This window comes from Periplaneta americana, chromosome 2 (genome assembly GCF_040183065.1).
Source record: "Periplaneta americana isolate PAMFEO1 chromosome 2, P.americana_PAMFEO1_priV1, whole genome shotgun sequence".
Lineage (NCBI taxonomy): Eukaryota > Metazoa > Arthropoda > Insecta > Blattodea > Blattidae > Periplaneta > Periplaneta americana.
Window position 1 is genome coordinate 145,973,991 of NC_091118.1, and position 26,897 is coordinate 146,000,887.

The 26,897-nt window shown below is 35.0% G+C and overlaps 1 protein-coding gene across 1 annotated transcript in view; it reads right to left on the bottom strand.

The window, feature by feature from the left end:
* The window catches only part of LOC138694649 (potassium channel subfamily K member 15), a 174,504-nt gene that overhangs the window by 13,250 nt on the left and 134,357 nt on the right, over positions 1-26,897 (bottom strand). Inside the window, exons 2-3 of the mRNA XM_069818585.1 lie at positions 23,899-24,211; positions 1,473-1,835 (exon numbers count right to left, since the gene is read on the bottom strand). Coding sequence (XP_069674686.1) covers positions 1,473-1,835; positions 23,899-24,211 — 676 coding nt within the window. The remainder of the gene's footprint in view (positions 1-1,472; positions 1,836-23,898; positions 24,212-26,897) is intronic.

Sequence of the window (26,897 nt, forward strand, 5' to 3'; positions counted from 1 at the left end):
CTTAACGTCTTGTGCTCTCGACGAGTCGTAACTGACAATTTTGTCCCGCTCATGCGTCTCAAGTCATACAGCCTCCTTGAAAAGAGGACGACTTTCATGTGAACGTACTTTTTCAAATTTATACAAGAAGTCTGTGAAGTTGTGGGAAGTTTAAACTATTCAGTTCGAATATTATACATCCCTAGTATGTCAGTACGACATTAAATAAGAAAAATAGTCGTGTATTAATGGAAACAAGGTGTTCACGTGTTCTTGTGATCTTATTGACTCACCGCTACTGCTAAAGGGGACGTAAACTGTTAAAAACATGGAAGGACAAGAAGCAGAACACTGTAACAGCAGCAATTCCGGGTCACAGCAATGATGCCATCGTTAACAGGCTAGCAGCAAGTAGCACAACTCTTACCAGTATTTACAGTCGAACCTAGTAGCCATGTGACAATCTTAGTGAAGTGTTCGGAGTCTAACTATAACTCTAATAAGAAATTAATCGAGTCATAAGAAAGAAATTTAATCACAAACGTGCATAGGAGGGGAAGAGGGAAGAGAAATAATGAATATAATATCTATGCTCGTAGCTGAGAGACACTCATGTCAAGAAAATGTCATCATGACATTGTTTAGTCAACAGACGTAGTGGTTTTACATGTAACGGTACGTGTGGAAGAATATTGTGTTAAGATGGAGTGTACAGCGACATGATATGAAGGAAGTGTTGGGTGTTATGACTGTGCGGCCTGACCTGTGCGACTCAGCCCGCCAGAAGTGATGATGATGATGATGATGATGATGATGATGATGATGATGAGTACCTCTGTCTTAGAGAGTATTCCGAATCTCAGCGCTGAACATCTGATGGGATCAACGATGACGTCATTGATGCTCCACCGGTGTCGCACCGGTTCCATCAGCTTGCAGAGGTGGTGGCAGTCTTCTTCAGCCGCCATCAGTGAATCAGTTTTGTTCCTATTTCGTTCCAGCGTGACGTCATTGTTGTCCACCGGTCCGCTGAGATTCGGAATACGGTGTTAGTCTATCTACTTACTTTTTGCAAAGGCCAAAATCCCTGAGTCAAGTTGTACAATGCTTTTTGTTTGTCTTTTATTATTGAATTTTATATGTTTCATTCGCTGAAATTTGTTTAAGTAAAATGACTGTCTTCAGAGAGATAATTATGAAAAACCTATTACTATATGTCATATATTTGAAGTTGTACTGTAAAGTATCCCTTCAAAGAAGAAGGAACTGTTTCTTTCTTTTGATAATTGCACATGTACTTCTCTTTCTTCGTAAAGGACTAGAAATGACACGTGTTACGAAGAGATCAGTTTTCAATAGCCATACATTTTAAAATCCCTGACATTTTGGCATATTTTCAAATACATAGAAGACAGCAGGACAAACCCTAAAATGAACATGTACTCCAAATGCCGTCACCCAGCTCGAGGAGTCATGTCGCTGTAAATACTCACTCGGGACCAAGTCGCCGAATCCGATGGTCGTCATGGTGACGAAACAGAAGTAGAAACCCTCGAAGAAGCTCCAGTCGTCCTCCCAGAGCATGAAGAGGCCCGCGCCTGCGGCCAGGTACAAGAAGAGGAACACGACGGCGGCGACTGCGGTGAGGGAGGTGCGGGTGGCCGTGTTGACACGACCGAGCACGAAGGGAGCGGCGGGCAGGTGGGGTCGGACGCGCGCGTGGAGCGACGACACGGCCGTGGCGAATATGTGGCCCATGGCCGCGATCACGCTCAGCGTCAGCGGGATTCCCACCAGAGCGAAGAGGATGCAAAATGTTCGTCCCCAGAACGTCTCTGGCACGATGTTCCCGTACCCTGCAACACACGAGTAAAGGCTAGTTCACAATAAACTGGGAACGGAAACGAAAACGAGAACGGAAATAATGTTAAAATAAAAGTATTTAAATATGAGCATTCAGAATTAACTATTGTGAATGCTCATATTTAAATTAATTTATTTTAACATTATTTCCATTCTCGTTCTCGTTGTCGTTTCCGTTCCCGGTTTATTGTGAACCAGCCTTAATACAGTCACGATGCCCACGGCGGTTTAGAAATAATGTTCCAGTAGCACTTGCAACGAGACGAACAGTCATGGCGATCAAAATATTTTAGATAAAATTTTCCAATACCGGTACCAAAATGCCACAATGTTGTGATATTTGCTGATGATGCCACTTTTTTGACGAGTCATAGTGATATTAATGAATTGAAAACTCTTACTAATTCAGTTTTTAATGAAGCCAAGAAATGGTTTAGTTCCAATAAATTTCTTTTAAATGAAAGTAAAACTGCATCGCTGTTATTTAGTAGTACAGTCAAACTTCTTGGTATTACTGTGGACACCTCACTTACCTGGGCAGACCATGTTGATTTTGTTTGTAAAATATTGTCAAGAGTAATATTTCTTCTGCGAAATTTAAAAACGTATGTCCCGAAGAATTACATTAGAGTTGTCTATTTTTCTTATTTTCATAGTATACTTTCTTACGGACTACTTTTATGGGGTAATAGTACCCATATTAATAAGGTACTTATGTTACAAAAAAAGCTATTAGAATTATAACAAATTCATCAATGAAGGCACACAGCAGGCCGTTATTTGTGAATGAAAAAGTAATGGCTGTAACATCACTGTATATTTATCAAGCCCTAAATTTTGTCAAAGATAATTCACAAATGTTGACACATAGGAATGATGTTCACCTATATAATACCAGAAACCGTGACCTTTTATATACCTAAGGTGTAAGCTAACCAAAACAATGAATAATTATTTTATTATGTCTTTAAAAATTGCAAATAAATTTCCGACACATGTTTTAAATTTGGAAAGGAAGTATTTTAACAGACTTGTCTCCGGTTGGTTAATTAACAAACCCTTTTATGATATTAATGACGTTTTTAATTTTAATGTTGTTGAGTGTTTTTGATACAATTTTATTGTTTTTTTTATGTCTCTGTTATTTATTTTATATGTAATACTTGACTTTGTCAATTGCACAAATTTCTGTTCACTGACTGTACGATGCTCAATATACAACTAAACTCTTTTATATATTATATATATTATATATATATATATATTATCCGGTGTGGCTTAGTGGATAAAGCATCAGTACGTAGAGCTGAAAACCCGGGTTCAAATCCCGGCGCCGGAGAGAATTTTTCTCCATTCCATTACTCTTTCATCGTATGATGACGCAGAATATCTGCATGGAAATATCATATGTACTTCGGTACATTAAAATAAAATATATAATATATATGATATGCGTAAATCACTTCGTGATTTAAGACGGCGCTTATTCCGTCGGATCCCGGCCAACTAGTCACTCATATCGAGTGCACCTCAGCACATGTGTGGACTTCGGTCCTGCGTTCATAGACATCTATGACGTAGTGCAGAGGGCGGCCACTAAAGGGAACCCAAGAGTTGGAGCTTAATCTGAGACGATTCTAACCGGCGTCGAAGTTGTATCCGGTGTGGCTTAGTGGATAAAGCATCAGCACGTAGAGCTGAAACCCCGGGTTCAAATCCCGGCGCCGGAGATAATTTTTCTCCGTTCCATTACTCATTCATCGTAAACTCTTTTAGTTTCTCTTTCCATTGGTGCTATTTTCATGCATCTCACATTCATAGAACATAAATTACGCGTGTTCGAAACCGGAAAGGTCTTTTGTAGGAGTCCTGTATTTAATACTAACTTGGTTGATGTTGACAGTGAAAAAATATATACAGTACACTAAACTTTGTTAAAGACCGGTTAAAATGAGAGAAAATAGAATCTTGCAGTTCACAAAAATAGTTCTATTTCAGTCGCATCGTAAAATCTTGTGAACTCTGTGGCAAACATCTTGAAAGCACTCAAGCTAGCAATATGTTTATGCGTGTATTGTAAATACAAAAGACTGTGTTGTAGAAATATTTGTGAGCAGAATGCAACAAAGATACCCGTCACTTAGTGGTTGAGTACACAGAGTGGTCTACATTTATTCTGATAAAACAGTGTTAACATAGACGCGTAAAATATTACATAAGTTGGGATGTGTGGTAATTCCGAGCTTTCAGAGTATTTGGTTAAGATGCGGAAAAACACTGTCTTTCACACTGCTGTAAAATATTATCCGACAGATATTACCTAAGTTACTTTCTCTTTGTAAGGTTCATTTATGATATTCTGTTTCGAGCTGTATCCATTTAAAAACTATAAATTCATCTCGATACTTGTTTGTCAATAAATATGTCACTATCCAGATGAAAATATCTACATCATTGTTAGATGTCGCATAATTTTGAAATATAAAAATTATATAACTTAATGTAGATCCCCCAGACTACTGTAGGATTGATAGAAGCCTAATAGTCTTTCCTGATGGAATTATTTATTTCCAGATACTGAAAAGCATATCAACAGCATCTGCATGTTTCAAAATATATTTCTAATGGACAACATCACATATTCATTATCTATGAGGTCTCGCCTACCTCATTGAATATTACACGACTACTATGAAGTAGCCAATGTGTATTATCATCATTTAATTCGAGAAAAATTCGTTCCGGCACCGTGAATCGAACCCGGGACCTCTCAGCTCTGCGCGCTGAGTGATCTTTCCAACTGAGCTATGCCGGGACACGATCCACGGTGCCGGCCGAACTCCTCTCGTTGTAATGTTTTACGGCCTTACTACCTGCAGCGCAGAGCTGAGAGGTCCCGGGTTCGATTCTCGGTGCCGGAACGAATTTTTCTCGAATTAAATGATCTAATGGACAAGTTTCAACATTTCTAAAATATCAAGTTTATTTAACTATACTTTTAGCGTTAACTTTTCAACGAAAATCAGTATTTGTATTTTTTTTTTTTTTTTTTGTGCTATTTGGTAGGATGGAAGAGAAGACCTTATGTTGTTCAGATAAGATAGTGCTCCTACAAACTGTAGGAAGATATACTTAGCCTATTGTTTTGTCGATAGACAAGGACGTCCGCTCCATCTTTGATCGACATTACTGGGATGATAATGCAAAATTGGTGGAATAGCAGCATAGAAAATGGGAGTGCCTCGAAAACATCTAACCTCATAGTGTACTATTCAATACATTCACTTATTCTCCATGGCAGAGCTCCAATTTGTGCTTTAAGGTTAACAGTTAAACAAACTGAATAAATAAATTAAAGAATAAGATATTTCGTTAGGTTATTGACATTTGAAGTCTCTCAGTTAAATATTAAGTAGTCTCAAAAGTAATTTTCTATAAATGTTGTTACTCATTTATGTTTGAGTTGGTGGTGAACGAACAATTTGTTTTAATATATGTTATTAATGCTTCAGAATACATTCCAAGAAGTATTTAAGTTCATATCTACTAATATTTGCAGTACATAGCGCCTATTATCTTCAGTTTCTCATTGATGCAATTCTAATGCTTCTTTATTTCCTTTGAAAAAAAATTAATAGGCCTAAGTGCAAAACTAGCAGCTGAAGAAATATGCGAAGTGGAAGGTGAACGGATGGTCATTAACAGGACGGAATCAAACTGGTTTAAGCGATTCAAAGATGGAGATCTAAGTCTTGAAAATGGATCTCGCTCAGGTAAATCATTAATTAATTCTAAGCTTTAATCATCAAACTGGAATAGCAGCCACTCGCCAGTAGTAATGATATGTCAGAAAATCTTGATATTTCCAAGGTAACAGTGTATCCCTACATCCACCAATTTGGAATTGTGCCTAAACAGAGACGATTAGATTCGTATGTATTGACCGACGCACAGTTATAGAAAACAAAACTCTAAGACGATTGGATATTATCATATAATATATTATGTGTACTTACTTTACGTGGCTAGTATAGGACTTTCCGTTAGGAACGCGACTGGACTCGAGCTACCAGTGAAAGGGAGCCGCGCTATAGCATGCAAAGGCCGTGTAGACTGCGGGATCAGGAGCGTTTCTAATGGAAGATGCTGCATATCTTGATTTTGAATTTTCCTAATTTCCTTTCATTTATACGTGAATATAAAATACTTCAAGATAGCCTGCATCTTTTCTCGTGCACTGTATAGATATACCTACCGAGTTTGGCAGCGTTATAGACATATTATCCTTTGCCAAAATTAAATTAAATAAGCTTCTAAACCACTATTTTAACTATTAAATCCACTTCAGAAAGATGTAATTTACTTATTGAAGTAAAGATATTTGAAAATAGCTCATTAAGTTGATCATGAAAAGAAGACTATTTATGAGTCTTGTATTCCCTTTCTTAGTGCCAAGTTTAACATCCCTCTCTTCAATTATTGGTCAGTATTAAGTTTATTTTTTGGTGCAGGAGGTTCTTTACCAAAATTTACAACTAATTTTTTTGAAACAATTATCAACAGCATCTTTTGAAATTAAAAAATATATATATAAATCATCCAAATTCTTAAAGATTTCTAGCAGATTATACAATTTCATTTATATCACTCAGAAGGTAATGTCATACGCTAATTTCAACTAAAATCTTTTATTTATACGTTTAATTTTAAGGCTATCTTTTAAGATTTTATTTTTTAATTGATATCAGCGGTGCTTAATTATTACAATTTATTTTACAACAATATTCATCTTTAATTCATTATATTATTACTATTAATTTCCGGATCCTCATGGTCATCGTTAATTAAGGCCGGACGATTTATTTTTCTTTAAATCTTTCTCTCTCTTTATTTTACATTAACTAATGATCCCTTATTACATTTTTCTCTATTATTATTTGTCACAATTTTGAGAAAAATATAATTATGTCTGTCGTTAAATGTAATTAAAGAAATTCTTGTAATAAAACGCACAGTTTGTAACATTTTCAAATTTTAAACGAAGGGACTTCGTTATATTTTCTCCTATTTTCATTCTTCTAGATTTTAATAATTAAAATTGTATACCTAATTAAATATTACAAATTATATAACCCTTTTCGAAGGTGTCAGTCTATACTGTATTATGAAAAAGGATATTAAAATAATTGTCCATTTTTTATTTCGCGTTTCTAAATAAATACCGAAATAGGTTACAGATAAATTTAAGGCATTCTCAATGACATACGGCGGAAATATTAATTCCTTTCACTTTAAACAATTCAAATGTTCCAAAATTAGCGTCTTATGCCATAAGTCTCACTTTCACGTGACAGGACTTCCTCTAAAACGTGTAAATTATGATTCACGGGAGTGACATCCTGCGTCTATGAAGTCAACGGGTATTATGAACCTGGCAGGAAATGTAGTTGGTTTATTTTCATCGGAAAAGAAATGGCAGATCCAGCAGTTAATGTGACGCAAATAACCAACTCACTCACACTTCTCTCCTTTCACTCTTTTATTATTAAAACAAATAAATAAAGGAGCAAAAAGCCTCGGGGAGCAGAAGTGTGCTTCAGCTTATTATTTTAATGTAGGAACAGCAGTCTGGTATGTGTTATGATGAGAGATTTGTTGTTTTTGGAAGCCTGCAGCGAGTGACTGAGACCGTGTTAGTATTGCCATTAACTTATGCATGTTACCACCCTGTGTGGATATTTGAGTGCAACCATTTCTTCGTAAATATTTCAAAACTTGGAGTAACATTTAGGTGATCCTTTCGTTTTAATATAATGTGAGCCTATGCTTACATTAACTTTTCAATGCCCGTCATTATGTTTCAACACAACCCCTCTCCATACAGAGTAAATATTTTCACTTTCCCAAATGTACGTTACACGCAAAAAAAAAAAATCGATCCCGTGAGTTTGTTTGAAATATACAGCTTCATAATCACGGTGAATTGAAGATAATGTAATACTAGATGCAAATATTTTGAACATATAGGAGAATTAATAGAAAAAAAATGGTTCATATAACAAGAAAATTTAAAGAATGATTAGAGAAAGAGAACACAATCAAATCGTCTACTCGTTGTTTTAATTATAAACAATCGCCACTCATTGATAACCTGGATGCAGTATGATTATATGGAAGATTTAGTTAATAGGCATAAGTGAACCTATAATTAAACATAAATAATGAAAGTTATAGAATAAATTTAGATGTTTAAAGTAAAAAAAAAGGAAAAACAAGAAAGAAAAAAACAGAATAATTAATTTAAAAATGTTCATGGTAGAAAATTGTGAAAAGGAGCAGATAAATAAGTTTTAAAGTTTTAATACTTATCACGATTGGTTTAAACATGCACTAAAACTATACGTAGGTGCAAGTTCGAACAATTAATTACTGAGATTTGCGATAAATTAATTAGTTTAGGAAATTGTATATTTATTATCTATAACTACTTTTGTATATAGATCATTTTTTTAAATTATCAAGTTTGTACTTTTGTGAACTAATATCAATAAATCTGTCACTATCACTCTTTGATAAATATATAATTCAATTGCGAAATCGTAAACACAAAGATTTAGAAATAAAGAATTTTTGCGACTAACATAGGGCGTATAATCATTAAAATATCTTTCATCCACAATTAAAAAGCAAACTTCATTTTAAATATATTGTGACAAAAATAATGTATATTATTACGATGTACCGAAGTACATATGATATTTCAGTGCAGAAATTCTGCGTCATCATATGATGATGGATGAGTGGAACAGAGAAAAATTATCTCCGGCACCGGGATGTGAACCCGGGCTTTCAGCTCTACGTGCTGACTGTCTATCCACTAAGCTACACCGGATTCCCATCCCGATGTCGGATTGAATACTCTCAGTTTTTAAGTTCCAACTCTTGAGTTCCCTCTAGTGGCCTCCCCTCATGCACTGCGTCATAGATGTATGACAGTGGCACAATGTCCACATGATCTCTAGAGTTGGAACTTAAACTGAGAGGATTCAATCCAACATCGGGATGGGAATCCAGTGTGGCTTAGTGGATAGAGCGTCAGCACGTAGAGCTGAAAACCCGGGTTCAATCTCCGGCGCCGGAGCGAATTTTTCTCCTCTAATATTAATTGTTACCATAACAAATATAATCTGTACGACCAAAAAAAAAATAATAATAATTTTAGTAAATTCTTCTAGCAACAGCGCATATTTCTGCACATTACTGTGGAATCCGGGCCACCAAATCACTCAATTAAGTGCGCTCCTTGTATAATGGCAGTTGACTTAATAAAATGTCAACATACATACCCAACTTGGAGTCAGGCCACAAAAAGGAAAAACACTGGAGGAGGGGAGTTCGATCCGGTGCTGTGGATTGGACTTCGACGTAGCTCAATGGTGCGCTTGGTACGTAGAACCAAGGACCCAGGTTCGATCCCCGGCACCAGAGCGAATTTTTCTCCTCTAATACTAAATGAAATTTTAAGTATTTCATGCCAAAAAAAAGTTTCTTGTTTAATATCATAAACAAAGAATAACAAAATGAATAACAGAATCAAATTATTGATCTCTCTCATTGGTGAACGCTTCTTTCTTTTCAACTGCTCCTTAATACCATCTATGACCTTATTTGGCATTGTGTAGGTCCTTAACACGTTGAACCATGTTTGTGATCAGCGTGTTGAAGTCATCTTCAGGCAGAAAATCCTGTTCAATCTGGGCAAGTCTTATAAGGTCCCGAAGTGTTTCTATAGGTTGTAAAGGATTAAAAATCGTTGTTTTCAACATGCCGCATTCATGCACAATGCAGTCCATGTCTGGTGACCAATTCATATTGCTGATATCAACGTCTCTCACAAAGTCCCTTACAAGTTCTGAACGATGAGGCCGAGCATTATCGTCGACATAAACAAATCCAGCTCCATACTGGTCTGAAAATGGTTGTCAATTGGCGGCAGAATCTTACCAATATATCTTTGGCTATTCAACCTCCCTTCACTGAGTATTAAAAGTGTGCGACATCCATACATTATTCCAGTCCAAAACATTATAATACCACATCAAATTCAAGGGATTCTTGAATATTGCGATACTTCCCATAGCGTCCTTTACTTCTCCAAATTCAGATGTTGAACTGTCCAACTTTTTCCAGTCGCTCATATTCACGATTGAGTGGAACACATCTTACCGCCCTATATGACCATGATGTCTTACAGTTTGTGTGGATACACGGGCACTAGATGCCCTAAAGAGGTAATTTCTCAAATCTCAAGCACTAGATGTTGGTCTCGTCATTGCTGTTGTCCGGATACATTCGGACCTGACGTGGCGTCGTCACTTTAGGGCGAGTTTTTCTTCCGTCTGTCACCACATCATTGATGTCACTATACCTTTTCCAGGTTTTAGAAATTGCACTTTGCTTAGCCCCAACCATACGAGGAACCTCTACTTGTTTAAGACCATCTTGCAGGAACTCCAGAATTCTGGTTAGGTCGAACTGTGAAATAAGCATTTTAAACACTGTGTTCCACAGCATTACAAAGAATGTTATCGTCAATAAATTCAACTATTGGCAGACAGATGGCAGACTGCCACAGAAAATAATGAAGTTTATTTAGAAGAACTATCTGTGTTTGCTGTTATTTAAAGCGTTGTTAAATAAATGTTACATTCCACAGAGCTTTTAAATAAAATATATTCATCATAACGATAATTACTGCATCTTCTTCTATTGACTCGTCATAATCATCATCACCACCACAATTAGGAGGAAATTATAGTAATAGAATGGAAGTATTTTAGACTTACTCTATCTTTCGTCGTCAGTTTCAAGGTACAGACTCTCAGCCTATTACAATCTTCCAATGTGTCTTTTCTATCATATATTTCACAACAAAAATAATTCTGTTCTAATACATCATGTGTAGCCTATGTTTTCTATTAATTTTTGTCTCTACTATATAATTTCATCAGTTAATATAATTTAAGTTATCATCTACAGCCGTATTCATAGACATTCTTAGCTCGGGCTTCCGGTGGATGATCAGCGAACTAACGTTTTTCGTATTCATAAACCAGTGTTAGCGATGTGATATGATATGATTCCTGTACAAGTAACCAGTCGATAGCCGGGGCTAGTTTAGCACACTCGTAGCGCGGGCTAGTAAAAGTCTATGAATAGCACCTCTAGTGACTTTAGTTCGACCTGTAAGTATTTCGTACTGAGAACTGTTTTATTTTTTCTTAAATTTAATTTAATTTTGTTTTATTGCAGGAAGTTTATTCTTTTTTATTTTTTGTGAAGTAGTCTACATCTCGCTTTAATACATTAAAACTATAACCTTGACTTTATACAATTTCAATCGTATATTCTTCCTTTCCCTTAAGTGTATTGTTTGCCATTATCTCATATCTGTTATCTGTTACTTTTTAAAGTCGTGATTGTAAAGTTATGTTACGAGTATAATGTAATATATTTATTTAAAGAACGCATTTTACATTATTGACCCATAATAATTTCTTATCTTATTCATATTTGTGTTTTCTTTCATTGTTCTCACACTTTTCATTTACGTAATTTGAAATATTTCAGTTACTTCATCATTACATTTTAATAAATGTTTGGTGCATATCACATTTCAAAACTCTTAAGTGCATAATGTGTTTTATCAGTAGTAAGAGTTTAAGCTCTTGAGAAAGATTAGTAGAATGTGTCTTAAGGGACTCATTTTTATGCGACCAATTAGTGAAAGTAGGTGTTGGAAGATGTGATATATTGTTAAGGGACACGCAACTGGTACTTTAATTAACTTATACAGAAGAGAGAATCACCGTTTCGAGAATCCTTAATGCTATAATTATACTACCAGGAAGTGGAAAGTTTCGGATAGAATTTCAAATCTTAATCAGATCCTTTTAGCTTGACAGTTTCTCCTTCATGTTTAGTAAAAAGATTATAAAATGTGATTAATTAATTCTTGTGTACGCCTAATTTATTTCTTATATTAATTCGCAGCTGCTCAGTTATAATGAACCTAATATGTGACGCGGAATATGCTAACACAGTGATGAAAAAATGGCGGCTCGTGAAGAAGTTTTGTGCGGCCCACGACTGGTTGTTAAAAGTAAATTATATTTATAATCATCGACATCATCATCATCATCATCATCATTAGCCTGTTAGTTTCGACCACGGTCTTTCTCATACATGCACCAATACTCATTATTTCTTACTTATATTAGAAAATGGAAGATGCGATGAAAATTGTTACGAAATGTGTGAGTTTAATCAGAGTAGGAACCCGACCTTTGACATATCGAAGTTACTTACTCCACATATACATGAGTATAGGTTTTTAACATGGTAAAAAAATTAACGTAGGATAAACAAATGAACGTAAGAGAAAAAATTATAGGTTATTAATTTTAGAGCACCATGCTATGTACAGGGACATCATTTTATTTTTACTTCAATTTTTATTGTACCTGAGTTTTTTAATGTACTTCACTCTCACCCCTTCTACTAATGAAATTCAACCGCCCTCCACACAGATCCAAGACCGCATATACAGTCATAGTAGCCTTTCGGTCATAGTAAACAGTACGTTCCAAAAATATGTTCGCGTTTTCCAGTGACGAAAGAGCTTTCAATATTGAATCATTTTCGCACAGGCACTGTCGTCCATTTGCCTATGTCGTATCCCGGTTTCCCCCACCATCTTTTATTCGCCAGCTAGTGGCTGGGCTGTCTTAGCTCTTTTCTGAGAACATTAATTTCTGTTAGGAACTGGACGTCTGCGTAATATTATACAACTGTTTAAAATAACTTAAATAAAAGGGACTCGTTAATTAACTGTCACGTGATTTCCTCCCTTTCTACGAACTACGACATAACCACTTGGACAGACAGTAGATAGTATGTCTGAGTAATTTTATCTTTTAGGATCGGGCAGAAGTGAAGACTGAATTTACAGTACGTAAAGAACTCTTTTATAGAGTAGATACAGAATTATTTCAATATGAGTTACTAGTACGAAGAACGAAACTGGTAATTGGGATTAGGTACAATAGTCTATAGTGCGATAATATGCACATTAGAACTGAAGCCTGTATCGAAATGAAGGGCCACCATTTTAAAAAATGTGATTAAATATCCATATTATGATTTTTTTTTCAATTTAACTTCATTCTTTATACTGTAGGCCTATGCTAATGTGCTGTAGACAGTATAATATGCACTGCATAATGAATACGTCCACATGGACAGCTCAGTTCTTGAATAAAAACACTCATTGTTTATACTGTAGACTACTGTATTTTGATTAAACAAAAACGTAATGAAAATGATCAAACTCAAAAGCGCAATATTTCCTAGTTTACGTAAATGGATGAACTACTTTTCTTCCCTCCTTTACCTAGTAAAGTGATTTGTTTGTATAGTACGCCAGTATCATCGAACTCCAGTCGTGGAAGGGGGTAGCAAACGGCATTGATCCAGAGGTATAGGCAAGTTAATATTAAAAATGTTAGTAAAAATAAAATGATGTCCCTGCAATATCAGTATAATCAGATTGTCATAGGTCAATCGAGTGTCAATGAACTGGTTGATTGGCTGTACAGTGTTCTCTTGGAATTATTATTAAAATTATTATCAATAAGTGTTATTGTTATAATCATTAATATTACTTATTAATATCAGCATTATCATTAAGTGCTCAAACATGCTTCACACTATACTTCGTTTCATAATGTCTCACAGGCGATGTAAATATTGCCGGCAGAGGAGCAGACAAGTATAATTATTGCTATTCAACCAATGGCAGAGGTATCATTCCACGTTTGTCTTGAAGTTGGGCGGGAGTAGAACGCTTCAGACCGCCCAACTTCAAGGTAAGCGTGGAAGGAGAGCTCTGTCATTCATTCAATAGCAGTTATCCTTCCTCTCTTTCTGCCGGAAATATTTACGTTGCCTGTCACATGTTATGTAACGAAGTATAGTTTCCTCAACGAAGAGGTTATGAGAAATATCTTGGTTTGTAGAAATTTGTGAACCGGGAGGAGGGATAGTGAATGTACAATAAGTGGAATGAAACTGCAGCCTTCGCCACTTCGAATGTTGTATGCTATGGGCCTTAACTCAAAGAATTTGGTCATCATTGTACAGCAGTAGAAAACGTATAAAATGAAGGAACGATAAAAGAAAATATCCGGAAAAATTAACACAATTTCGTTTTCTTTCAATAGAAATCTATACCTTTGGCTGAGGTTGTTCCAATTTTTGTATCCCTTTGCTGTAGAAGTCTACTACCTGTCATCGGAACTAGTATGTGACAGCCGTCTTCACCTCTTTGTTGATCCCATGATAAGACAAATGTCTCATTTTCAGTGACGAATATGTTGAAAAATAGCTTAACATTTGCTATATCTATTCCAATAAATCTTTCCATGAAATTGTGTTTTCTTTCTGTAAACGACCCCAGGGAAACTTACTTTCTGGACGGTCCTCGTAATTGAGCTCGAATGACAAAAATTTGTATAAGAAGTTGTTTTAACATTATTAACAAGGTATAATAAAAAATAACTTTTTTATCTGCCTCCATGAGAATGTTTGCTTAGATTCTTATAGCACACTGATATCAATTTATCACGCCAATCTCACACAAACTTTCGTCAACTTGAGATGAAGCAGAAGCGCTCGGAAAGTTACTTCTTATCTCAATTTATTAAGAGTTCACAAATTATTTATTTAACAATGTTATAGTGGAGAAGGAGTAGCTCAAGCTATGTTTTCTGTCATAACAAATAGCTTTTATCGATTATTTAAAGACGCTATATCAATTGCGCTGCTGTATAATGCCGAAACGGTATTTGACGAAATGTATCCCAGAATAATAGATGTTTCTTTCATTGCCCTCTATTACTAAAAATATTTACACTTATTTTTATAACACCCTATAGATTGTGATTTATTACAGCTATAAAATATACAGTCATAGGCTACTTCAAGATGTCTTGTTTATATATTGTCATATTTTAAACATCCTTATTGCTTCACAGAGTTCATAAAAGCTCGATTTTGTTTACTTATTCGACTTCGTGATTTATGAAGCTATTACAGTCTAGCTCATTTCCTCATTGTTTCGCCTGGTTAATTGATGATTTGTTATATTTTATTTTAAAAATTGATAGTTATTTTTCCGTTCAAATAAATTAATTTTAGTTATCAGGATACTATAAGCATGTAACTGTTTAATCACTTTATAATCTTGAGTTAAAAAAGATATAGTTGCCTCAATTTTCTTTTTAAGATTTTCAGTTATTATGAATATTTTTCCCTTGTCATGTACTCTCCTGTGTTGTCTCAACGGTGGTCCTATGTCGTGCTGACCACACAACCAGGAAGGCTTGAAATACGTACTGTCAAGTGTTGTTCCAAAAATATATACTCTCTCCTAGAAAATACTGGATTTTAAGTCAATAGGAAACAGGAGATTATAAACGAAGAAAAAAAATCTGTAAGCTTTCTGATTAGATTTTTTTTGTTACAAAATAATTTTATACGAATGTGGCGAACCTGAAGTTTCCTTCCATTATCACTTAACTGTTGCTCCATCATTGCCGTGTTAAAATCCCATCATGTCCGGTCTGTTGGTAGCAAGACGTACAAAATAATGTAGTTATTTTAATTGTAATAGGAAGTAGTCCACACCTGTGGAGTAACGGTTAGCGGGTCTAGCCGCGAAACCAGGTGGCCCGAGTTCGATTCCCGGTCGGGGCAAGTTACCTGGTTGAGGTTTTTTCCGGGGTTTTCCCTCAACTGGGTAACTTTTGGTGTTGGACCCCGGGTCCCATTTCATCGGCATTATCGTCTTCATCTCATTCAGACGCTAAATAACCTAAGCTGTTGATAAAGCGTCGTAAAATAACCTACTAAAAAATAGGAAGTAATACTCATGCCATTCCGATTTCAAATGTAGTTCATCTTTTACATATATTGCAAAGTTTCGGTTTTCTTCGAATTATGCTAAACATTTACTGAGAAAGTCTAAAAATATCCCCTACCGCACTGCAAACAGTAATTTTTGTATATATTTTTAATATTTTGCTAATTTGAGAATTTATTTTGTAAGAAGTTTATAATATTTTCTTTCAAATTCCATCAAGTCTTGCAACTTTTTGTTATAGGTCTATCATATGGAAAGTTTATCTCATCAGCGAACTTCGAGAGATGTTCAAAATTGTTATTAAAACAAATGTAGGCCTACATATAAAAAGCGAAATAATAATATATTAGATTTCCTAGATTTCTATAAATTTACATAGTTATTATAAAGCAACTAATACAGTTGAATTTAATGTAACTGCCAAACAAATTCAGCAATCAAGATTAACTAAACGGCCCTACAACGTGCAAAGAATGAGATTTAATTTTTGCACGTGAAATGTATGTTGTTCACATTCCACGATTGTGAATACCCACCCAGCATTAATAGGAAAGTGGATTTAATCAGTCCACAGTATTCTATACAGGCTAACCACCCGGTTAAATTTGCATCTGAGCTAATACACATAAGGAAAAGTTGTATCTCTTTTCATAATCAGTTTTGTTCAATTGAATCCTCTAGATTCATAATCCCCTAAAGACCATTTTGTTCATAATTGAGTTATGCCCACATATTGCTTGCTAAGAATGAATTCTAATGGTTTATATAGTTTGAATTCAAAAAAGCCAATGAATTTAAAGCAAAAGGTGTGTTAAAACTCACTGTTAGGTTGAAAATTTCCTCTATTTGTCACCAGTTACTATCAGAATCCTTTAATTTTTTAAGTGGATATAGGGGATTTTGAATCTGTAGAATTCAATTCAAACAACATTTGCAGTTTAAAAGAATATATTTTCAAAAGTTTGCATAACATTTTTCAAACAATGTTGTATGGCATTTGCAAGCGTTTGCTTAATACGTTAACATTGCTGACTAATAACGGGTTTGCTTCGCCTTGAGTTTGGCTTCACGAAAAACCTTTGCAATCTGAATAGTCTATCACTAATCCTTGGTCTGCCCGATTTAATTTTATCTTGAACTGAACCAGTTTCTTCAAACTTCTTAATTAATGCACGATAAAAAGAAGTATGGTACAAGGGCCGTCTCTCAGATACATTTTTGTTCGAAATCTTTCTAGTGAAGTGAAGTTTATACCACATTTTTTATAACATTGCATCAAATCAATTGTTGTTTGGGGTTTAACGATTTAAAATCATTTTCTCAAGCTTGGAAAATGTGTGTAATAAACAAGCCAAATAGTTAACAAACTTTCGAAGCATGGAATAACTAAATCGCGCACTTCACATAATTATTCCATAGCAGCTTAGCTCAACTCGACTGTCCAATTTGTTTAGAAATTAAATATTAATTTCATCTATGTTAGCTACTTTATAATAACCCTATATTACCAACATTAACTACAATTTTTATGGTGTGAAAAGTTAAATGTAGTTTTCTAAAATAAATTCCAGTGATTTAAGTCACAAATCATGTAATAAGAACTTATTATTGTTATTCTGCTTCACAATTCATGCTAATCAAGTGCTGGTTCACCGAAAGGAAAATATCTACTGCCCGAATCGTTACCATAAATTAATAAATTAGAATACAGAATTCACTAATTAAAGCGTTCAATAATAACGAGTATCTTATACGAGAAAGTGATGCACAGACTTATTTCCACGCAAGAGTTGACAAGCAAGACATATTATTCTTCTTTTTTTTTTTAAGATTTGCTATTTTTTCACTAAGTTCTTAATGTTTTCTGGAATATAAGCTTCTATTTGATTATATGATACTTTAAGATGCCTTCTTAACTTCTGTTTTTTTTTCTTAATAGAATAACTTGTAACACTATTTATCAAGCTTTTACAAAGAATTTTTCCTCAGAAGGAAAAGAACGCTTGTGTCGTGATGGATGATGTTAAGCCAGTCTCTTACAGATTTTTTTTAAGAAAGTATTGTGAACTGGAACAGCAGAACATTTCGTGACTTAGATGCAAAAGAAAGGAATAAGAGAACTGAACACAACGTAAACAAAGAGATAAACCACAAAAGATTAATTACTTATAAGATTCAAAGATCACTGTAATTGATTGGTATACGTTAGTTTATATTAACTATGGCCAAACGTCGCACTCGGTTCGAGTCTTGAAAACCACCCTCTCCCTACGGGGTGACTGACATGTTTGTCGTACTCATTGCTGTAGTCTTCTTATTCTCATAGCGTTTCGTACGAGAACAGGTAGCCTATCGTTTAAAGTAACAAACATGTCTCTTTCTAAGGGGCTTTCGCAAGCGAAAAAAAAAAAACAAAAAAAAGATATTATTTTCAGAAAAAATAGGAAGACCAATTTTTTTGTTGTGAAGAGGAAGATCACATTCGATGTTTGATGTGTCATAAAGTGTTACGGGATGAAAGAAACACAACTTAACCATCGTGAATACAGCGAAATTAAAGGCAAGAATAGTATTCTACATTTTACAAGAATATAGGCCTAACACAAAATCCCGTCAAAATATTTGAAAAATATCTTTGTTCGTTTCTTTCTTTTATATCAGCTTATTTTGCATTGTTAAAAAGAAAAATATAATATAATTATTATATTAGTCGATGGGGTGACGTGGTATAGGTCTATATTATGGATAACTTAATATGTTCTTTCCGCATACTGGGACAGATATGGCACATACCGTTTTTATATTCATATAACTTATAATAAGCATATAAAATGAATTAAATTAGCTCATAAATTAAGTTACTACTTTGACTTATAGGTTTATCTAAATTTAAATAAATATGTAGTCTACTAGTCGTTAAAACTTAACTGAAGAATATTGCTGGAGAACCTTTTAAATGTAGTGTAAATATTCGTAATTTAAATATGTATTGTATTGATTAAGGCTGGTTGAGTGGAAGAGAAGGCCTTATGGCCTTAACTCTGCCAGCGAAAATAAAACATTATTATTATTATTATTATTATTATTATTATTATTATTATTATTATTATTATTATTATATTTCAAACTGCATACTGGGACAGATATTGCACACTGTCAAGAATAACTGGATTTGACCATATGTGACATCAGTTGAGGAAGAAAGAACTGCTTAAGTTATTTGAATATTAAACCAGTGTGCGCAAAACTGTCCTATGCAGAAAGGGGTTAAGAGAGCAATAAGAGCTATTTTAGATTTTAAAAACATGAACACTGTAAACCGTTTTTATTCAATTCAACATTCGTATATTTTATAACTTATATTGTCATCGTTAATTTTGAAGAAACAAATAATTCATGCTTTCCCAAAGAATTGAGAATTTTATAATATAGTAACTGTCTCTGCTAGAATATTGTTTATATACAATTTAAAGCTATGATGTATAAGTAATTATTGGTCTGTCTCACCACCATTTTATTTATTTCAAGAATTTCAACATTTTCAGTGTATTTATGTAGCCAGTGAAAATGCCACCAAGTGCTCAACAATTATTTAAATAATATATTTCATGATTTTAATAATTTGGAGAACGATTTTTTATTACTTTTAAACCCATTTTCATGTTGATGTCCGACATGTTCGACTAGATTTGCAGATGGAGGTTATCCGTCTAAAAATGGCACATTTACTAAAATTAAATGTACTAATATTGTTGGTTTGGACAAATATAAACAACTTTGTAAATTAACATACAAAAATCTACATAGTTTCACTATGACAATTACATCAATGTTTGGTTCACCTACATATGCGAACAGTTTCTTTCGCAGATGATGCTAAATCAAAATCGAAATCTAGGCGATAATTTGAAGGATCACCTCATAATTGCAATGACTGATATTATTTCCGATTTCAGAAACTATACTCTTATGGGATGATGATGAGTGATTTGATAAATTTGATGGATTTGTTTTATAGTAGCCTATTTCCTAATAGCACATAATTTTGATTTTGTTTCTTATATTGTAATATGCATTTTGGAGTTTATAGTTTAAAATGTGTATGTCATATGGTAAAGGCCTATAATATTTTGCAGCCCACCGAATACAGATTGAAATGAATATGGGGATTATTTAATTTCCATTGTTGTAATGTAGACTCTTCGACACAAAAATGAGCGATTTCCTTAGCCTGAATTTCTCTTAAGTCCACCTTCAGACAACGCCTGGTTCACATGACGAGGAAAAGGATGTTTATTTTGTATCTAATTTATCCATTGAATATATATTTGTTCTAAATTATTTATAACACTTGATTTAGATACAGAAAGAACAACAAAGAAATGAAACAAAAGAAACACAGAGTGGAATCTTGCACTCACACCCTCTCTTTTACTAAACTGCCACGTGAACCCTGGGTTTCGAGGTAACAGTTACGTGTTCTTACAATAAATAAGAGTCATTTGAAAAAATGGCAACAAATTATTGGAAATCTCCCGCCGCATAATATATTCGTTCACGTGTGAAACTTAGCTCTCACGAAAGCACACGAAATTTTCCGAAGGGAATTTAGCCTATGGATTGTGTCTATGATGATACTTTTGGTTTGCACCAGCCACCACTGATTACTACCAGATGGCCATACGTCACCATGATTGGCGGGTTGTCGCAAACTCAGTGAAAGGCATAAATACAAAACTGAGCACGGCTGGTCTAGATAGCAGCGTTCCATCCTGGAAACATGGGTTAAGATCCCTGCGGGTTAAAAGAGTATTTGTAATGGGAAAAGACAGAGTTAAGTCAGTTTTTCTCGATACTTTTTCGTTTATCCCGCCATCCATAGATCACATTAATATTCATCAGTGTAATCAAAAGGAGAAGATTTACTCTTCGGAATCTCTATACAAACGTCGGAAATTTTGTGGAGCAAAATCTGGAGTTAGCTCCGACGTCTCATTGTTCGAGTGTGGTATCATTTCGGGTGCGTCCATATCGGAACGTTTCTGCTAACATTGTTCATTAACTTTATCAAAACAATTAAAGTTCATTAATGCGCAAAGAGGAAGTCAGAAAATAGGAAAAATTGGAGAACTCTGAGTTTGCAGTGAAAGACCTGGCCTGGGCCAGAACATGTATGTATGTATGTATGTATGTATCTATGTATGTATGTATGTATGTATGCACGTATGTATGTAATATTTTTCTATGTCCGTTGACAAAATCATTTCTTTATTAAGCTTTTTGCTTTGTTTATTCAACAATTTTCGTTAACATTAATGAATGAAACTTTCCATTGACTTTTGCGGTATTCATCGACTGTTCCAACTACGCATTTGCAGTGAAATACGACGGCTCGTTTATATGTGTAGATAATTATTATCAATAATCAATTTCTGATTTATAGTCCAAACATGCAGAGCCATCCCATTTAAATATGCACAACCTGACACGAAATTTATTGCTCTGGAATATTCATTTTACTATTATGGGATGAAGCAAATAGAAAGTGAATCATATGTTGGAGCTATATACAGTAAAATTACCATACTAAGAGGTAAAAGGATAGAAACGTCAGAAGAATGTTGACATTCAACTTTCTCAAGAATGTAAGTGTAACAATAAAGGCACTGAATAAAAATAGATAAGAGAGATCTATGATCATCTCTTTCTATATTTTTTGTCCAATAGTTTTTATTAAAAATGCAAAACTAGCATGAAAAATTAATGAAAATTTTGAAATTCTGTTAGTTTATCCATGAAACCTTTTCGAAACTCACTTCTTTATGTCTGCGTAGAATCTTTCTTTTGCCAAAATTTTCAGCATGTTCCATTTTTATTCATTACGTTACAGTAGATAAAAAATAATGTATTTCATACTGTTTTTTCGCCCTTAAATTCATGTTATAAACTCCTTTATCACTTGACCATTGAGAGGCCAGAAAGTTAAAGACATCAAGTAAACAATGTGGTTCCCTCGATCATAAAACAAGTAAGAATCTAGTTATTTAAAAACTAGATGTCAAATTGGTTCCCATTTACACTATAAAAGATAAAGTTATGTTTCGTAATATCGCGATACCCGGCCCCGGAACAATTTTTCCCTTGAAATTATTCAAGACTGCTTCACAGGAAGGAAAGCCACATTTGCATAAATTCGTTACTGTAGGTACGTTAACAGAAAGTCACAATTTAAGTCACACAGAATTGTGTGTATTCATAGTTGGGTTCTGGCGTCTTGTCAGCCCATTTGAGTTGGGTGGATATAAAGGAAAGAATTGTGATGGTGTCGTGTATAGTTCCTGAGGTAGCTCAGTCGGTAGAGCATTCGTGCGCTAAGCGAAGGGTCCTGGGATCGATACCCGGCCCCGGAACAATTTTTCCCTCGAAATTATGTACACCATTTTTGTTTGTTGTTTAGTGAACTGTTTGAACTCTTTGAACCTAACAAGTGACACCAATAAGATATCACTCGTAAGGCAACTAATCCAAGAGATAATAGGGTAGGATAGCCAGTTCATTTCCCTCTCGCTGACTAGTAAAATATTGTTTGATAAATAAAATATTATATGCTGCAGGAAGACGTACTGCCAACATAATGAAAAATTAGAATTTCAAAATAAAATATCCCTTTTTTAGTTATGAGATTAAATTCCTGCCTAACTTTGATAATTGATTATAGGACTACTCGTCGCGGTCAGTGGGTCAGCTTGTCACTAATCTAGCCCTTCACCAAACCTACCTAACTTTGTCGCTGACAGTGGGGCTTCATGTCACTGGCAGTGAAGCTACTTGTCACTGACGAGCTACTTGTTCCCTGACTCTAGGACTAATTACTTGTCACTGACAAATTCTCCACTACTCCCTGCTTACCCATATATAAATTCTTGAGTAACAACTTTTCATCTACACCTATTGGCAACACAAAAATAGGCCCATTAATTAATCTGCATTACTTGATAAAAAAAAAGCAAGCGTAAACAGTCGCAAAATCCCTAGTTACAGTATTTGTAGTCATGTAACACTTGATTAAAGGCAGACTTTCGTCGAAATACTGTCGCATTTATATAATGACACAAAGAAATAGGGTCCAGACACTGAACTAATTACAAAATTTCAGTCCTTCACAGACACTGAGTGATAAGCTATACATGGTGTGTTCATTAGATTCGACAGCATACTGCATCGGAGAATCTGTTTCGGACAGGACGGTTTTGTCTCGCACCGTTCGATGTGACTGTGATTACACGCATTTTATTAAGGTGCAGCATACTGCATCGGACATTTGTCCCGGAACATTCATCCGATGCTGCATGCTGCAGCCTCATAAGAAAACGTGTAATTATCGCCACATCGAACTGTCCGAGACAAAATCGTCCTGTCTGAGACAGATTGCCCAATGCGGTATGCTGTCGGCCTAACAGTATGATATTGATAATCCAGCAGCAATTAATTTTTACATAGAATGCGTCTTTGAAATTGGTTACACATGGGGTGTCATCCTGGAGATGGGGCGTTACGAAATTAGTAGTAATTTAGAACAGTTATAACTCAGCAAGTAATCAGTGGATAGTAACAAGTGATATCCGTTTTAAAGTCAAACGTCCAAAATTGTAAACAGGATACAGCTCGGATGCTAGCGAAGAGAGGAACGCGTGTGAAAAGGGTGTGAAATAAGCTCGAATAGAGTAGTGTGAACTTCAGACACCCGTAACATACAAACCAAGTATCGGAACCAACTAGTTAATCTACTGTAGCTCGTTGATCGGAACTAGGCCTACAGAAGTGTGGTGTCTATGCCTAGACAACAATAGTATTAACGTTTCTTGGTAACCATAGTGTTTATCCAGGCCATTAAAACGTCGGCACATAATAAATGAAGCGTAATAAATATATACTAAAATCAGGCAAAACGGTGTAAAAACAAATAAATTCAGTCACTGAATTTAATTGTTGTTTCATTTCTCAAGACGTACTCTACGTTCAAACATACTCTTGCCTTCACGATTCAGGCTACCGCCGATTTTTTTCAGACGTACCTATTGTTGTAAGTACTGTTGACGCGAAGAACACAGCCTGAAGAAGATTCCATCTTGCAGGAAGGGGAGGTGGATTGTGGGGATCTAATGGCAGTGACACTCCACCTCTCACGGCCTCTTGGACGATCTCCTCGTAATCTCCCAGTTTATGAGACACAAACGAGCTAAAATTGCGCATTCTCTCAGATTCTAAGTTACTGATGATGGAGCTGTTCACGATCATGTGTATGAGGTGATGCCGTTCCTTGAGCACGCTGGTTTGAAGCTCTTGCAGACGTGCCACCTCCGGCGGCGATTCCAGTTCATTGAAGACCTGAAAAAAAAAAAAAAAAAAAAAAAAAAAAAAAAAAAAAAAAAAAAAAGAAGCAAGTCAGCGCTGTTTCAATATTCATACATTTAGACAGGAAAAGATGACTTACCTGATTATTACTTCGAAATATTTTATAGATATTAAGACAATTCAGTGATAATGTAGAAATTACGAAATACGAGTGATTCTGGAATAAGGTACTTCGAAAAGCAACATAAATTAATAACTTGGTTATCTCAGTTTGCATTGGTCAAAAAGTGGAATTAGCCACCTGCGTAGCTCTATCGGCTAAGGCGCTTGCCTGTGGATCCGGAGTTGTGCTCAGGCGCGGGTTCGATTCCCGCTTGGGCTGACTACCTGGTTGGGTTTTTCCCAAGTTTCCCCAATCGTAAGGCAAATGTGAGATAATCTATGGCGAATCCTTGGTCTAACCTCTCCAAATATCATCTCACTATCACCAATTCCATCGACGCTAATTAATCTCGTAGTTGATACAGCATCGTTAAATAACCAAGTAAATTAAATTAAATTTTAAAAAGTGGAATTTCATCCTATTTCATCTTACCAATTGAAGAAGTGGATTCCAAACTGGCCTATTCAAATGACAAGTTACGAGAAAAATGACAAAAATTATTATAGATAAAACAAATTTGACGCCCTTAGATCTTTAAAAAAAATTGCAGATACTAAGTCAAGACTTAGGAGAGTCTGTTAAATAAACTTACACAGTTATAATTATATAGACTTGGAAAGGATAAATTGAAACGTGAATAAAGCAAGTTAAAATCTAAAAAAATAGACTTAGGACACTTTGGAATCCACCTTTTCAATTCAATTCATCTTATCTGACACTAATGTTATGAAGTGCAGGGATATTTCACAGACAATAAGACAATTCAGCAGTAATGGACTAATGACGGAATGAAAGCAATTCTAAAGAACTTGAAGGAAATGCGCTCCTACAACCGCTTTGTTCAACATAAATGTCAAAGAGTATACTCAGGATGAAAATCCAAATTTATACAGTGAGAAAAATATGGCTATCTTATTTACGAGTACTCAACTTCATTCTGGTCGAGATAGCCCATAAAGGATCAAAACAGCCAGCCAACTTCTGGCCTGAGTGGCCTCATGTCCATACACCTCACCCAACCAGTACCGCGGTATCGTGTGGTTAGCATGATGATCTCGCCAACCGTTCCGTTTCCGGAACTGGATTTCGCTACCTACACCGTAGCTCCACAAATAGTCTTCTAAATAGGTATACATTATTTTATACAGATAACCACTTGGTACAGCCATGCTAAGAAGATAGCTACAGAGAGTAGAATATAAACTGTGGAATATTTCAAACCAATTTAATATGAAGACATCTACTCATCAAACTGAAGTCATGGACTTCGTTGGAAAGATCTCGCTCAGAATAAAAGTGCGATAAATACAGGTAATAAAATTATAGAACAAACAAATTCCTATGTGTATCTTGACTGCAAATTTCATATAAACTCCAGGTATATAGAGAATTAGCAAAGATGATCAAACATCATAACTTCATACATTAGAGAAGATTTCCAACTAAAGTAAGATTAGAAACCTCTTTAAAATATCACAGTAATTTAGGTATTTTAACTCTAAGACATGGCTCTGAAACATGGACACCAGATATCAAGTCTACTAAAAGGAATGTAATATGAAGCTTATATGAGATTCATAATACCGTTAGTATAACATACATCATTAGCGAGACAAGTTACCTGGGTGAGTTTTTACCGAGGTTTTCCCTCAACCCATTAAGAGCAAATGCTGGGTAACTTTCGGCGTTGGTCCTGGACTCACTTCGTTGGTATTATCACTTTCACTTCACTCAGACGCTAGACAACCACAGCAATTGTAAAAGCGTCGTAAAATAAACCAGCCATATAGACCAGAAGAATGAGAACATAAGACGGAAAGTGAAAGTAGACCATTTATCAAAATCATCGCTCGTAAAAATAAATGTAAAAGCCATGTGGAAAGAATGAATCTGAATCGATTACCATACAAACTTCTGATATGTCTTAGGCATAAACGAAGTAGAAGCTATTCTTACTACAAGACGCTCTAGACCATCAGCGTAGCTCAGTCGGCTAAGACACTTGTCTGTCGAACCAGAGTTGTGCTCGGGCGTAGGTTCGATTCCCGAGTGGGCTGATTACCTGGTTGGGTTTTTTCCAAGGTTTTCCTCAACCGTAAGGCAATGTCGGGTAATTTACGGCGAATCCTCGGCTTCATCTGGTCAAATACCATCTTGCTATCACCAATTCCATCGACGCTAAATAACCTAATAGTTCATATAGAGTCGTTAAATAACCAACTAAAAAAAAAGAAGCGCTGGTAAAATATTATTAGGCATATTATTATTATTATTATTATTTATTTATTTATTTATTTATTTATTTTGCTGACGGAATAGCTTATTTACCAGAACAAATTGATTAAGTTGGATATTTGAGATGTGTCGTAAATTTTGTAGTAGACAATGCTGCTGTGCAGAATGATTTCGACTGGTTCTCTCATTGTCATTCTATCTTCTCTTCATTATCAATTATCATCGTCTGTGAATAGATTCTGAAGTTTCTAATGGACGTAACAGAACATTATAATTGCACTGACTCCTTCTGAGTGAAGACTATAGTTTTCAATGAATAAC